The 13,563-nt window shown below is 37.9% G+C and overlaps 2 protein-coding genes across 3 annotated transcripts; both read left to right on the top strand.

Moving 5' to 3' along the window:
• Window positions 1-1,192: 1,192 nt before the first annotated feature.
• LOC145225461 (lactadherin-like) lies at window positions 1,193-2,623 on the top strand. Its single transcript, XM_080092169.1, has 6 exons — window positions 1,193-1,238; window positions 1,483-1,533; window positions 1,596-1,637; window positions 1,853-2,020; window positions 2,108-2,277; window positions 2,486-2,623. Exons 1-6 carry the CDS (start codon window positions 1,193-1,195, stop codon window positions 2,621-2,623), a joined length of 615 nt encoding a protein of 204 aa, XP_079948295.1.
• Window positions 2,624-8,811: 6,188 nt separating this feature from the next.
• LOC145225449 (uncharacterized) lies at window positions 8,812-13,499 on the top strand. 2 transcript variants are annotated; one of them, XM_080092157.1, is made up of 2 exons: window positions 8,812-8,829; window positions 8,938-13,499. In XM_080092157.1, exon 2 carries the CDS (start codon window positions 9,838-9,840, stop codon window positions 12,679-12,681), a length of 2,844 nt encoding a protein of 947 aa, XP_079948283.1. In that variant the 5' UTR covers window positions 8,812-8,829; window positions 8,938-9,837; the 3' UTR covers window positions 12,682-13,499. The 2 variants fall into 2 exon arrangements, with proteins under 2 accessions (XP_079948283.1, XP_079948284.1); XM_080092158.1 differs by lacking the exon at window positions 8,812-8,829 and having other exon boundaries at window positions 8,959-8,991; window positions 9,045-13,499.
• Window positions 13,500-13,563: the final 64 nt, after the last annotated feature.

Below are 13,563 nucleotides of genomic sequence, written 5' to 3'. Positions count from 1 at the left end.
GCAAATATGGAAGATTTGTCTGATCACAAAACCATTAAGCGCAGCATTAGTCAGTAGTCACGCTCGCACTGGATTTGAACCGGTAGGACCTAATCGAGAATCATGCCATTAGATTTTCGAACCGATTAAAACAGCAAAGTGCTTGTTGACTAACGCAATGTGGTATGTCTTTTTCATCTAACGTTTTTTGTGCACCTGGCTACCTCAATCGATAGAGTGCATAGTTGTGCTCGCACCTATGACATGTTGTTGCATCAAATTGTGGTAATAATATGTGTGATTTTACAGCAGCATGTTTCTTTGTTTTGTTCAAACGTTTTATTGTTTCTAAAATCTTATCGCCTGTTTGCGTTTTGTTTGCTTGCAACAACCTACGGTCGGATAGCAGCTCAAATATAGTCGGCTTCTGGCAAAGGATCTTTTTTTCTGCGAAATGCTAAAAATTTCCAAAATTACTCGAAAAAATTTACATAATTAATGTGCAAACTGCCATTTCCGATAAATCTATACCTGCTTAACGCTTGATGTGACGTCAATACTGGGACAAAGTTTCCAAAATTCTTGACAAATTACCCAGCTGTTAATATTCTAGTCACGATATGCAAATTTAACTGGCATGTTAATTATTGTTTCCGAAAAATGAGAAATTTTACGAAATTCTTTTCTAGCTGCAATGTACTGATAATTCACAAACCGTACGTTCTCAATACTCCCTTATAGTGTGCTACAATGCTTCGAATTGTTCGCCTCAAATGTCTATCGGTTATTTATTATTTATTGTATTTTCTACGGTTTGAAAACTGGAGTTGTAGAATTTGTGCACAGCAGGTGACAAGAAATCGAAATTGAATGAAAGGAAGAACCCTTTTAACAAGTGATTGATGTGGCCACATAATTATCTGCGTAAAGAATTTGCATGATTCATTAAACCATCCACTACCTCTCTTTTCCATTTTTGGGCACCTATTCAGACAGTAAGACTCCAATCCCGGGTATAAATACTTGCTAAAGAATCTGTCTGATCATACCTTTCGCTACATGGGAGCAAATATGTTTTTTGTAGAGGTGCAATTTATTTTTAGCCATATTGTTTGATTTGTGATTTTGATTGACTATCTCGTTGCTTTTTGTTTACGTTTCAGAATATTTTGTAACCCACATTGAATTTGAAACTATCATCTAATTCCTAAAAATGCTTAAACAAGTTTTGGTTTTGCTGGCAGTCACAGCCTTGTGCAGTAAGTACAGTTTCTGTTGAATTTGAACCATAGAATTTAACGGTGTTTTGAGTAATAAGTTACAGTTATAAACGGTATCCACTTTGAGTTAATATCCATAAGAATTTAGGAGTGCTTGTTGTTTACGTTACCGTTCAACATTGAGAGGTGAGGATAAAGCGACAATAATACAAATAAACTTGACTTTGACTTTTGGCTTTGCTATCGACTCTGAATCTCTATTTAAATAATGTACGTTTTTCAGGCGGATGTGGATGTGGAAGCCAATGTTGTGATCGGTGTGATGGACGAAAGGGTTGGTAATAAAATGGATTGATTAAAATATTTGATTCAAATGATTCTACCTTGTTTCTACAGGGGACAACGAGTTTAGCAAGATCAATATCCAGGCCAATAGAGGTAAAATATGGTTTAAAGAAAAACATTTTTCTGTAGCACACATTATGTTGTGAATAACAGAAATTAAAAAAATGCGATAACAAGCGACAACGATTGTTTTGTAAATAGTAACGTATTGAATATATTTATAAGCGAATATATTTACAACAAAATGTTTTAAGAAATAACAATATTCCAAAAAAAGTTCCAACAACGAATATATTTAACATTCATAGATTGTTTGTGCAAGTTGGGACTGAAGACCCATTACATTCCTGACAGTGCTATAACAGCATCGTCTTATTGGCATCCTGAAGGGACCGAGCTACATAGCACAAAGTGGTCAAGACTTGATCAAGCGTATATTCCCGGTGTTTCGGTCGGATCGTGGTCAGCGGCAGCAAGTCAGTAAATTCATACAAAAGTTTATTTTTTTGATTTATTTGCTTGAAACCAACTTTTGTGAAATCAAAATTGCTTCTGATGCGCAGATAATCTTTATCAATGGATTGAAGTAACCTTAGGAAAAGCTACCACGATTACTGGGGTCATTACCCAGGGACGGGACAGTCTTGATCAGTGGGTAACAGAATACAAGGTCTCGTATTTGGCTGCTGATCTGACATGGAAAACTGTGAACGACGAATCGGGATTCACAAAAGTAAGTGAAAACTAATTCTTTTTAACTAAATATTTTAATCGTTTCAGTCTTTCGCTGGATCGGTAAACAACTCATTCTGTCCATTTCAGATCAATTTTCGGTTAAAATTTAGGCTGAAACTTATAGAATTGTATTGTTCTGTCTTTAAAGTCTTAGAAATCGGTATTTTGACAGTATTTTAAATTGAGTTGATTCCATTTTTTCTCAGCTCTTCAGTGGCAACAGCGACCGGAAAAGCCCGGTTACCAACATGTTCTACAAACCAATCACTGCCCACAAAATTCGAATTCTTCCCACCAAGTGGCACGGCCATATCTCACTACGCCACGAATACTTGGCCTGTTAAAATGTTTTCTGAGTTGGATTGACAAGTGAATGGAATGGCATTGAGTTTTCACCTATGATTGATTTTTGTGTAATTCGCAATCATTTTATGTCGTTTTATAAACCAAAACTGCAGTTTATTCAGATGTGTCGTTCATTGAACAATAAACGCTTCATGCAATAATGTGTCACTGGTTTTTGCGAAATATATCTTAAAGCTATAAATTGTAGATAAGCCTGATGTGTTAAAATGTGTTAGCAGTCGGATGTTACGTTATGTCCACCATAGCTTGACTTAACACAGTGAAAACAATTGTCGCTGTTTACATACGTTTAAGATCAAAAGAAAAGATATAACATGACCAAACTTGCGACCAGAATGTGATGTCGAGTGAGAACTTATAAAATATAGGATAATCATATATTAGCACGCACGTAGATATGAAATAAATAATTATGAGTATCTTTAAGCTGGCGCTAAATTCAGTGAAAGTTATATGTAATTTATCATCAACTCTATAAAGACTAAACCTTATCCAAAACCTTTGGTGTTTCTGAAGTGCATTTTTTCCGCTTAGTTAAGACATACATTGCTATTCACCCACTAGAAAGTTGTACGTGTGAAATAAACTCTTTTCCCTATGGGTTCACTAATTTAAAAATTTAGAATATATCCTATTTATATCAATAAAACTCAGATGAAATAATTTTCTCGATCATAAATGCTGGTCCATAAAGTTTGGTGTACGCGGTGCCGTTTATCTCAAACCGGCCCGTACAATATTACCTTCGAATGTAGTAATATAGCATGTGCCATTTAATGTAAAGCATAATTGTTTGTAAAAAAACAACCACCAGATTTAAGATCTCATCAGTGATAGCGCCACCTAACGATCTTCGGAAGGAATATTCGTTATTCAATACTCGAATATAACAATACAGTATATTTCCACTTTAAACCAGAATCTCACAGCTGATTGCTTTGTGGATGAAAACTGCGATGAACCTTATGCTGATTCATTAAAATTTATTAAATCATTAAGTCATCCATCCTTATGAATTAAGATAAATACAATTCACCTTTGCGGCATCTTTAATATCTTATTCCAACATAACCTATTTGGATTAATGGATGGATGACATGATTTTGTAAATTTGAATCAATTATTTTAATAAATTTGATTGGAAAGAAGCTGTTTTGGCCATAATTTTAACAAAAAATAAGTAACAAAGTTGGTTTATTGTGTTGTGTTTGTGTGATATGAAATAATATTATTTAGACTTAAATTGTGGTTTGGTAACTATTTTCTTCACGTTTAATCAAATTTTGTTTATGTCGCGTTGCAATACAAAAGTGCGGTTTTCATTAAACACTTTTAGTCATAGTTAAACATTTGATCAAATCATCTTTTGGGTTTCATGATTTCCATTGACTGAACAATTTAATATGTAAAAATAAAATTAGTTAAATAATATATTTACACGATTTGTGTGGGAAAACATTTGAAATAACAAACGTTTCTTACAAGTATGTGCAAACTGTGTGCTATTACCTAAATATGTTGGAATGATGCTGGATGGTAGGTTATTTGTTTTGTGTACAGATAATCTTAAGCAATGCATTGAAGTATAATTAGAAAAGGCTACCACAATAACTGGGGCGGTCACTCAGGGACGGGACAACAATGACCAGTTGAGTATGAAATTCAAAGTCACATTGCCTGACGTGGAAGTCTGTAAATGATGGTTCAGATTCAGTAGCGGTAAGTTCATGATCCATTAATGTTTGTTTTTTTGCTTCAACAAACTTTTAAATTGCTAGGAATAGGGTGTGTACAACTGACTTTTGTGATTGAACATTTATTTTGAAATTTATTGAAGCTAAACCTTAATAAATCCTGTGGTACTATATACCTTTTAAATTAAAGTTTCACATTTACAACTTTTGCAGTTGTTCAGTGCAAACAGCGACCGAGACTGTCATGTTACCAATTTCTTTTATCAACCAATTACCGCACACAAACTTCGCATTCTACGTACCAAGTGGAACGGTCATATTTTTCTGCGACACGAATATTTGACATGTTAGGGTGTTTAGATGATCCACCAGTTTAAACTGTTCATCAATGACAATTGGATATAGTGACAATGCAAATAAAATTTGATTTGAATTTTGAATTAAATCTCATAACCTGGAAGAAATGTTGAAACATCATAAAATATTAACAAACACGCAACAGTTTAAACTTGAGTGTGCAATGTATTGATACAATCACCCAAATGGTAAATTACCTCAAGCATTTGACTATTTCTTTAACCGAAAACTGGTAACCAATAGTGTAAGTACTCGACAAACCGAAACTATCCCATTTTGCAGCAGCAGTATTATACAACAATCCAAAAAGTATACAGGTCCTAAATGCTAGACAGACCTTAAATTTGATGTTGTTCCCACTTCAAAAAAAATGTTTACAAATCAAGTAAAAAATACACTCTTGGAACAATAGCAGCCGGACGGCACCTGGACTTATTTTAGTTTAGCTGCTCACGTATCACTGTTTAATTATTGCTCTTTCAGATGTCCCCAGTGTATTATTATTATTCCTCTGTTTGTTGTGATGAGTTGTTTTGGTGGACACCTTCAAGCAATCATCTGAAAGCATGTGTTGTCATGCTGTGCACATTCAATAAACTGAATGTCTCACCACTATTGTACATTTGTCAACTATCTCTATTACTAGTCAAAATGTTGCAAAATTGCTTTTGCACACGTTTTTATTATTATTATGGTTGTCTCACAGGTTATCTTACTTGTGCTGTGAGGTGAATATTTGATTCACCAGCACCTATCACTGTTTTTGCTGGTCATGGTTTTTCACTTGACCCAAAGCACAAACTAATTGTTGAACATCTGCTTGCAAACCTCGTACAGATTCTACGTCGTAGTATTGATTTTTAATGTACATTTGTGTTTAAAGAATGAAAAAGAAAACAAAGAACAGAATGTTTGTTTTGCATAAACTTACGCTTTAATCTAAACCCGATGGTAATTTATTATCTTTATTAAAATCAGTTTCATGCACTATTCAAGATGTCAATGCTTGAGTTGCAAGACTTCCTTAAAACCAAAAGTTACAACACGCGGCTAACTCAATTCTTACACACTTCAAAATGTTAAAAAAAGTTTTTATTTTGTTAGCCGTCTCGGTCTTGTGCATTAGTAAGTCGATTTATTGTATAATGCAATGTATTTTGTTGTAAAGTATACCACCTATTTAAATATTCTACGTTGTTTCAGATTGTCGTTGTTTTCATGTTGATGCCAGTGCCGGAGTAGTGAACGCGATGACTGAAAAAGGTCAGTGTTTGATTTGGTTTGGTGACACAACTGTGTTAAAATAACATCAACTACTTGTTTTTTATATTGTCTTGTAGCGTATCTTTAAATTACACGCGACACGCGACTTGCGACGGTACTTGCGATGTTGAATCGTGTGCACGCTTCATTCTATTTTGTGTCTCGCAATAAACGGACGTAAAACAAAGCGTGCCTACAGTCTCTTTTTCTTTTTAAAGGCGATAAAAGGATTGGGCAAAATAAATGTCGAAGCAAACAGAGGTAATTTCCTTTAGTACAAATCGCATAAAATGTATTAAATATGTAAAATTGTTTTATAACATAAATACAACATATAGGTGTATATGGCGACTTATAACCATTTTTTCCGTAAAATAAATTACAGTTTCTTTATGCAAGTTGGGACTCAAGACCCATTACATTCCCGACAGTGCTATAACTACATCGTCTAATTGGCGACCAAACGTGGACGATCGGCATAATCCTAAGTGGGAAAGACTTGACCGGTCGTTTATCCTGGATGTTTCAATTCTACTTTGACAAGTAATTTTGAACGTCCTTTTTTGATATGTAGTTAATGATTTATATGTGGTGTGTTTTTAACAATTGTATTAACATGTTAGAATTACTGCATTTTACGTGGCTAGTAATAAAACTTACTGTGACTGCAGGAAACGCCTATTTGCTTTCAATTTTTTGAACAGATTCATACCGTTCATACTTTGTTGATATAGTTCAACACCATTGGAAAATTTTTCCTTTTGCAATTACAAAAAACGCCATATATTTTGCACAGTAAATCGTGGGGAAAATGGTAAATTCAGCTAATGTCTTGTCACCGTTTGGACAGTATAGGTCGAAACAGTGTACAACGTCTACAGCTAACTTTCTGAAAAAGATAAGTACTTTTAATTTCTTGCAAACAGAACGCTGAAACGTAATAATGTAGATTAGTCTTTCTTGAAAAAAATGTCCAGCAATTTTTATAAAAGTAATTTTACCCTGTTTATTTTGAAACCCCGTTTTGGGAATACACGGAATGCTACTTAAACTTTTGCTTTTATTAAATCAAGTTTTATCGTAAATGCCTTCATCCTGATTGATGTATGCTTCAGCACGTTTGACATGCAAGTCATTTATCAAACGAAAAACTCGCCCCACATTTTTTCCCAAAATAGAGAAATGATCACTAAATCAATGTAACCCAGTGGTTCTCAAACTGTGCGTCGCGACGCCCTGGTGCGTCGTGTCAATTTCCCAAGGGCGTCGCAGAATATTTCCGTTTCGTGGCTGAACTCAGTTTATCTCATAAAAATGAGGTTTCAGTGCGGTTGACGGATTTACGTCCAAATACTTTTTGCGTAGAGTGCGGATTGACGTAAATTTACCTCAAAAGTTTTTGAGTTGCAGCAGTAAACTTTTGTGCATCAGTTTATATTGTGCGTAAGTTGAAACATTTCTTTCATTGTAATTCGTTATTGATGCTGTTAAGGCCTTGCAGCAGACAAGACAATGCAATTGTGCGCAATAATTGAAACAATTAACAAAAGCCTGCACGTGATTGCCGGGTGCACTGAAAGTGTTGAGTGCAGTTTTATAACTTTGTCGAAAAACAGTTAGGCTAAAATTGTTCTCTAAGTGCTGTTTAATAGATTTAAATTTCCTGTTTATTGATAAGGTTCCTCATTAACTTTTATTTGATGGTGCGTCGCAAGTCCAGAAAACTTTTCCAGAGGCGTCGCAACAAAAACAAGTTTGAGAACCACTGATGTAACCGTTACCACCGGGTATTTATACACGATAGACAAGCCGCGTTAACCATTCGTTTTACACGGAGTTGCCGATAAGGTATGTTTTGTTTTTGTTGCGTCAAACCAACATGGTTGTTTACAACATACTTTCATCGGTTTCCTACCTGTCTGTACAAAGATGTCATGTTAATTGCCTACAGGCCGGGCCATTTAATTGATCATGCTGTGCATGGAGGAGACATCTCTTTCTGTGATCGTACTTTCCCAAACTCAGCTACAAACGTTGTACTTCAAAGGAAGCAGCTTACCAATTTCATATAATTATCTAAATCGCAAATATTCGCCCGTTGTATCGCCCTAAAGGCACGCCAACTTCTTGCATTTTTTACGCCCACCACATTGTATATATGTCTTTGTTTTATGTCATGTTGGACAGTGTTGTTTACCGGGCAGTTGTAAAGTCCGCTTGTTGAATGAAGTTGCTTTGAGCGTAGTGCCAGACTATTGCTATTTTGGCAGTTTAATGTTTTAACATTACGTCTTCTGTATCATAATTGTTTGTGTGTTACTTTTATTAAAATCACTTGGTGGAGTGGAACAAGGTTTTGTTTATAGACAGGTTTTCTCTTTCTAATCTAATTTAATCTTAGCTAAAATACATAATTCTTACACAAAAGCCATAAGTAAACTATAGTGAACTCACGCAATAATAAGCATAAGCTTGAAAGATAATGTACATTAACGTAAGATTACACTCTAAATTAAGTGGCGTTCTATGATAGCTTAAATAGCTAATTTAGACTAAAAGGCTACGTTACAGTTTTTATCGTGTGAATGTCTGTGATTTGTTTGGTCAAAGTTGTACTTTTTTCCTATTGTCATTTGTTTTTTTGTTTCAAATGAAAAAAATAAACGATATACATCTTATATAGCACTTTATAGGGGTACAAAGTCTAAATGACTTTGTTTTTGATTTAAAAAAAATCCTAAAAATACAACTTTGCAAATGTAATATGTGTGCACTATTTTACAGGATAGTCTACTTGTTGAAATTTAAACCTGACCCTTCAAAGATGTTAAAAGAAATTATTTTTCTGCTTGCGGTTACAGCCTTGTGCAGTAAGTCGAAATACAAATTATCATTTAATAAATCGTTTCTCTTATTTGCCGTTTCTATTCTTTTTATTTTTTGTTTCCCTACCTTTATACTATTTCACACTGTTTCAGACGGGTGTGGGTGTGGATGCGTAGATCAATGCAGCAGTGGTGATGGCGGTAAAGGTGGGTAATAGTATGCTACGCTTTGAGAGACAACTGATTCATATTTTTTGCAGGAGGCAATGATTTCAGCAAGGTCAATATCAAGGCCAATAGAGGTAACGTGTTGAGTCGAGAATAATAGGTTTCTGCAACAAACAGAATATGAAAAATTTGGAAAAACGAAAACGGTGTATGGTAGATCGTAGTAGTAAATACTGACCGCTTAATGCCTATTTAGCTGTATCATTCATTAGTAAATAGTAAACTAAAACATTAAAAAAAACGTCTGTACCTTTACAAACAAATTTTACAACCATTTTTTTAATTTTTTTAAGATCCATTACATTCGCGACGTTGCTATAACAGCATCGTCTTATTTTGATTCAGTGGTGAACGATCTGTTTAGTCCCAAACGGTCAAGGCTTTATCAACCTTATTGTAACGGACAGTAACGCTCCCCTATAGCAAAGACTTTTCCCGCCGTTGTAACCCGTGACCTATACGTTCATTGTGACGACATAACTGCCAACTTTATGTGCGTCCTGCTTTCTCGGTTTCTTGTCTCTGCACGTGTAGCCCAGTCATTGTTTCAGCAGTATCTAAGTATGTGGTGTTGTATTAAACTTTGCTGAGGTGGATAATTTTATGTTATGTAAGGTAATTGTTTGGACTGTTTGTAATTGTGACGTTTTGATTCTATTTAAATAAGGTGGTCAAAAATCCGTTTTAAATCACTGAAAATAAAGTGCATCTGAAACCGGCTATCTTATTCTGCCAGTCAAGAGACTGAAAGGTAGAATTAGCATGAGGCTTGAATTCTACATCATTTAAAACGGCTTCTTTGGTTTCTCAAATGTCTTGAGAAAGATGTCAAGCGAGGAAGAACATATCCCCAGCACATCACAAGAGCTATTTGACGTGATTGACCATGTCAGGCATGAACAAACTAACGGCGGTGAACCGTCCGTTAAAGGTTCTGTGCTAAGTGTCAAAAGTACCAGTTTGCGTGCTCGTCATGAGGCCGAAGCTGCAACGTTAAGGCTGGAACAACTGAAACGTCGGTGCGCCATTAGGTCTAAAGTGTTGGACATGGAACTGAAAGCCAGAAAACAAAACTTGGAATTGGAAATGGAACTCGAGCTTGATAAAGCCCGACAAGTAATGGAATTGGCGGAATTCGCTGCTAAAACTGTATGCGAGTTTGACTCGTGTGAGCTTTCGCATGGGGACGATAAACAGAAGACGAATGTGAACCCGACAGACAAACCACTTGCACCAGCCAAGTCACAGGTTCCTGTCGGGCCTTCTCGAGTCCTCCAAACTAAGGCAGAAGGTCCAGTGGTTGCCACCCGCGCAGAAGCCACTGGGGCCGGCACATTTGAAAAGGATCATCAAGATGCAACAATAAAACCTCACCCTCGTGGTCCACCAACGACTACCGAGAATTGGTATGTAATTGCAGAAACTATAAAACAAGGTTTCAATTTACCGAAACTGCCTTTAATGAAATACGACGGCGATCCTCTTGACTATCACAAGTTTATGAACGACTTCGATCGTCAGATAAATAAGGCGTATTTGTCTGATGCCGAGAAGCTGGGATATCTCTGTGAATTTTGCACTGAAGATGCTCTGACCAACATTTTGGAATGCAAAAGCATGCCTCCCGAATTAGGATACAGGGAGGCATTGGATATACTCCACAGGAGACATGGAAGATTAGACCTTGTTGTGAGAGCACACATGGACCGATTGACACAACGCCCGCAATTGAAGGATAGCGACTTCAGGGGCTTGCGACAATTTCGTGCACAAGCTGCAGAAAGTTACAAGCTGTTTAGTCAGTGGGATTGTAAATACACGCTTGATCTGCCTCAAAATGTTGAGGCTGTTGTACAGCGCTTGCCGCATACTGCAATCAGACGATTCATCACTAAATCCTCGGAACTTCGTTTGCGAAATCAACCAGTGACCTTTCAAGCGTTGTTGGATCTTTTGGAATTGTTGGTAGAGGACACTCTATCGCCATTGATGAGGTTTATTTCCGACGAGGAATGCAAGTCGCAAGGACAAGTTACCAACAAAGGCAAGTTCCCAGATCGAGTCACAACTACATACTCGGTAGTGTCAGATGAAGAGTCTTTTGTGAATTACGACTCACCAGGACGGACGCCTACATGCCCCGAATGCGGGTCGTCACATTTTTTGTGGAAATGTGAGGCCTTTAGGAGCCGACCAGTAAAAGAACGTTTTGAGCTAGTGCGTCGTAACAAACTGTGCTTCAATTGTTTTCGTCCCGAGCATTGTGCGGACAAATGTTTGTCCAAATATGTATGCCGTGTAGACTCCTGCGGGAAAAGGCATCACACGCTATTGCATTGGGCGCACCCTTCGCGCTTATCTGTACAATCTTCTAGCGATCCAACGGAAGTTGACGGGGCCGGTTTGCCAGGAATATCCGCTGCGACACTGCAGACTCATTCTGTGCGACTTAAGGTCGTGCCAGTTACTGTTTTGGATAGGAATTGTAAACCCCATTTCACGCATGCCTTTCTTGACGACGGATCAGACACGTCATTGTGCTCTGCAGCATTGGCCAAGAAACTAGGGCTAAGCGGTGTGGAAGACAACTTGACAATTACTACCGTAAACGGAACACAAACATTGCGCAGTCGCAAAGTTTCGCTGTCCGTACAAGGCCTGAACGATGGCGCTTGTTTTATGTTGAAAAGTTTAAGGGTCGTCCCCAAGTTACCCAACCTACAAGGCAGCATTCCTACTGTTGATGATATTAAGCGGTATCCGCATATTCGAAATCTCAAATTCTCTGTAATAAACTGTCCAGATGTGGACTTGCTCATAGCAGCCGATGTTTACGAGGCTCACGAGCAACACGAGGCTGTACGTGGCTCTCGTGGCGACCCTGTTGCTATTCGCACTGGTTTGGGCTGGTGTTTGTTCGGCCCCGAAAGAAAACATGACATCAGAAATACGAGTGTAAATTACATACACGCTAACACAAAACTACCTGATCAGTTGGATCAGTTATACAGTATTGACTTTCAAGATAGAGGTTCAAGTGACCTTGGACTTTCACTTAAACACAAACGAGTTCTTTCAAATACAGAAAACAGTGTCACTAGAGTGAACGGACATTACCAGATTTTGCCTTGGAAATTGCCCGTCCCGGTTCTGTCCTATGACAGTAGCTTGGCAAAACGACGCCTGTCACACTTAAAGCGTCGCTTCCACAAGTATAGCGAACCGCTTGGAAAGTACTGGGAAAAGATACAGGATTACTTGAGACAGGGATTTGCTCCAGGAATCCTTTCAGGTAGTTTGAAATGTACAAAACAAACACGGAATATACCACACCACGCGACGGGTGGCAAATTTCGAATTCTTTTCGATTGTTCCGCTTCCTACGATGGAACATTATTAAACGACAAGTTGCTACAAGGGTCTTACCGTACCAAAGGACTTGTCGTAGTGTTTTCGATGATTAGTAAGGTCTCCGACCCGCTTGGATTTATCCAGCCATTTCTGCTTTCTATAAAACAGCTAATGCATAGTCTGTGCAACCAGCAACTGGATTGGGACAACCTACTTTCCGAAAGTGCGATCGAGCATTGGAATCTTTTGACACTGCGTTGTTACAAACCTCCCAGTCAGGTATATTCTCTATTCATTGATGTTTGGAAAATCTGGTGAGGCCCATGTAAGGCCTGTCGCATTGCCGCATCTGGAAGGCGCTGCGGTAACAGTTGTTAAGATAAAGAGAATGATTGTTCCAGAACTGGACAGTTTCCTTACCCCGGACAAGTTCGCCACTGCTGACGACTACCGGGGAACGCTGCGTACGGTTGGGTGGCTGGCAGATACGTTTGGAAGAGGTAACTTCGCGACTACCTGCCAATTTTATGGGTACGACCAACGAAGAGCTTTGGGGCCGGTGACCTGGTTTGGTCGCGTACAAGATGAACCCCCCCAGCTGCCTGACCAAAAGGCATTGAGGTGGTGGTGTGCCCTGATAGCGAAGGAGCTGTCAGAAGTGTTCGCGTTCGCACCGCGAGAGCTGTATATACGCGCGATATTCGCAAGCTGTGCTTACTTGAGGCAGCGTACTTTGTTGTGTTTCGTTTCTGTCCTCCTGTTGTTGTGTGTAAATAACTTTGTCTCCACGTTCGTTATTTAGGGGCCGGTATGTAACGGACAGTAACGCTCCCCTATAGCAAAGACTTTTCCCGCCGTTGTAACCCGTGACCTATACGTTCATTGTGACGACATAACTGCCAACTTTATGTGCGTCCTGCTTTCTCGGTTTCTTGTCTCTGCACGTGTAGCCCAGTCATTGTTTCAGCAGTATCTAAGTATGTGGTGTTGTATTAAACTTTGCTGAGGTGGATAATTTTATGTTATGTAAGGTAATTGTTTGGACTGTTTGTAATTGTGACGTTTTGATTCTATTTAAATAAGGTGGTCAAAAATCCGTTTTAAATCACTGAAAATAAAGTGCATCTGAAACCGGCTATCTTATTCTGCCAGTCAAGAGACTGAAAGGTAGAATTAGCATGAGGCTTGAATTCTACACTT

Source organism: Phallusia mammillata, chromosome 4 (assembly GCF_965637545.1).
Source record: "Phallusia mammillata chromosome 4, kaPhaMamm4.hap1.1, whole genome shotgun sequence".
In the NCBI taxonomy this organism is placed as follows: domain Eukaryota; kingdom Metazoa; phylum Chordata; class Ascidiacea; order Phlebobranchia; family Ascidiidae; genus Phallusia; species Phallusia mammillata.
Note: the sequence above shows the minus strand (reverse complement) of the source record. Positions and strands in the feature narration are given on the sequence as shown.

Coding starts and splice junctions, on each gene's coding strand:
- LOC145225449 (XM_080092157.1), top strand. CDS start 9,838: ATGTCAAGCGAGGAAGAACATATCCCCAGCACATCACAAGAGCTATTT.
- LOC145225461 (XM_080092169.1), top strand. CDS start 1,193: ATGCTTAAACAAGTTTTGGTTTTGCTGGCAGTCACAGCCTTGTGCA. Junction 1,239..1,482: donor GGCAGTCACAGCCTTGTGCA/GTAAGTACAGTT, acceptor TACGTTTTTCAG/GCGGATGTGGATGTGGAAGC. Junction 2,021..2,107: donor ATCGTGGTCAGCGGCAGCAA/GTCAGTAAATTC, acceptor TCTGATGCGCAG/ATAATCTTTATCAATGGATT.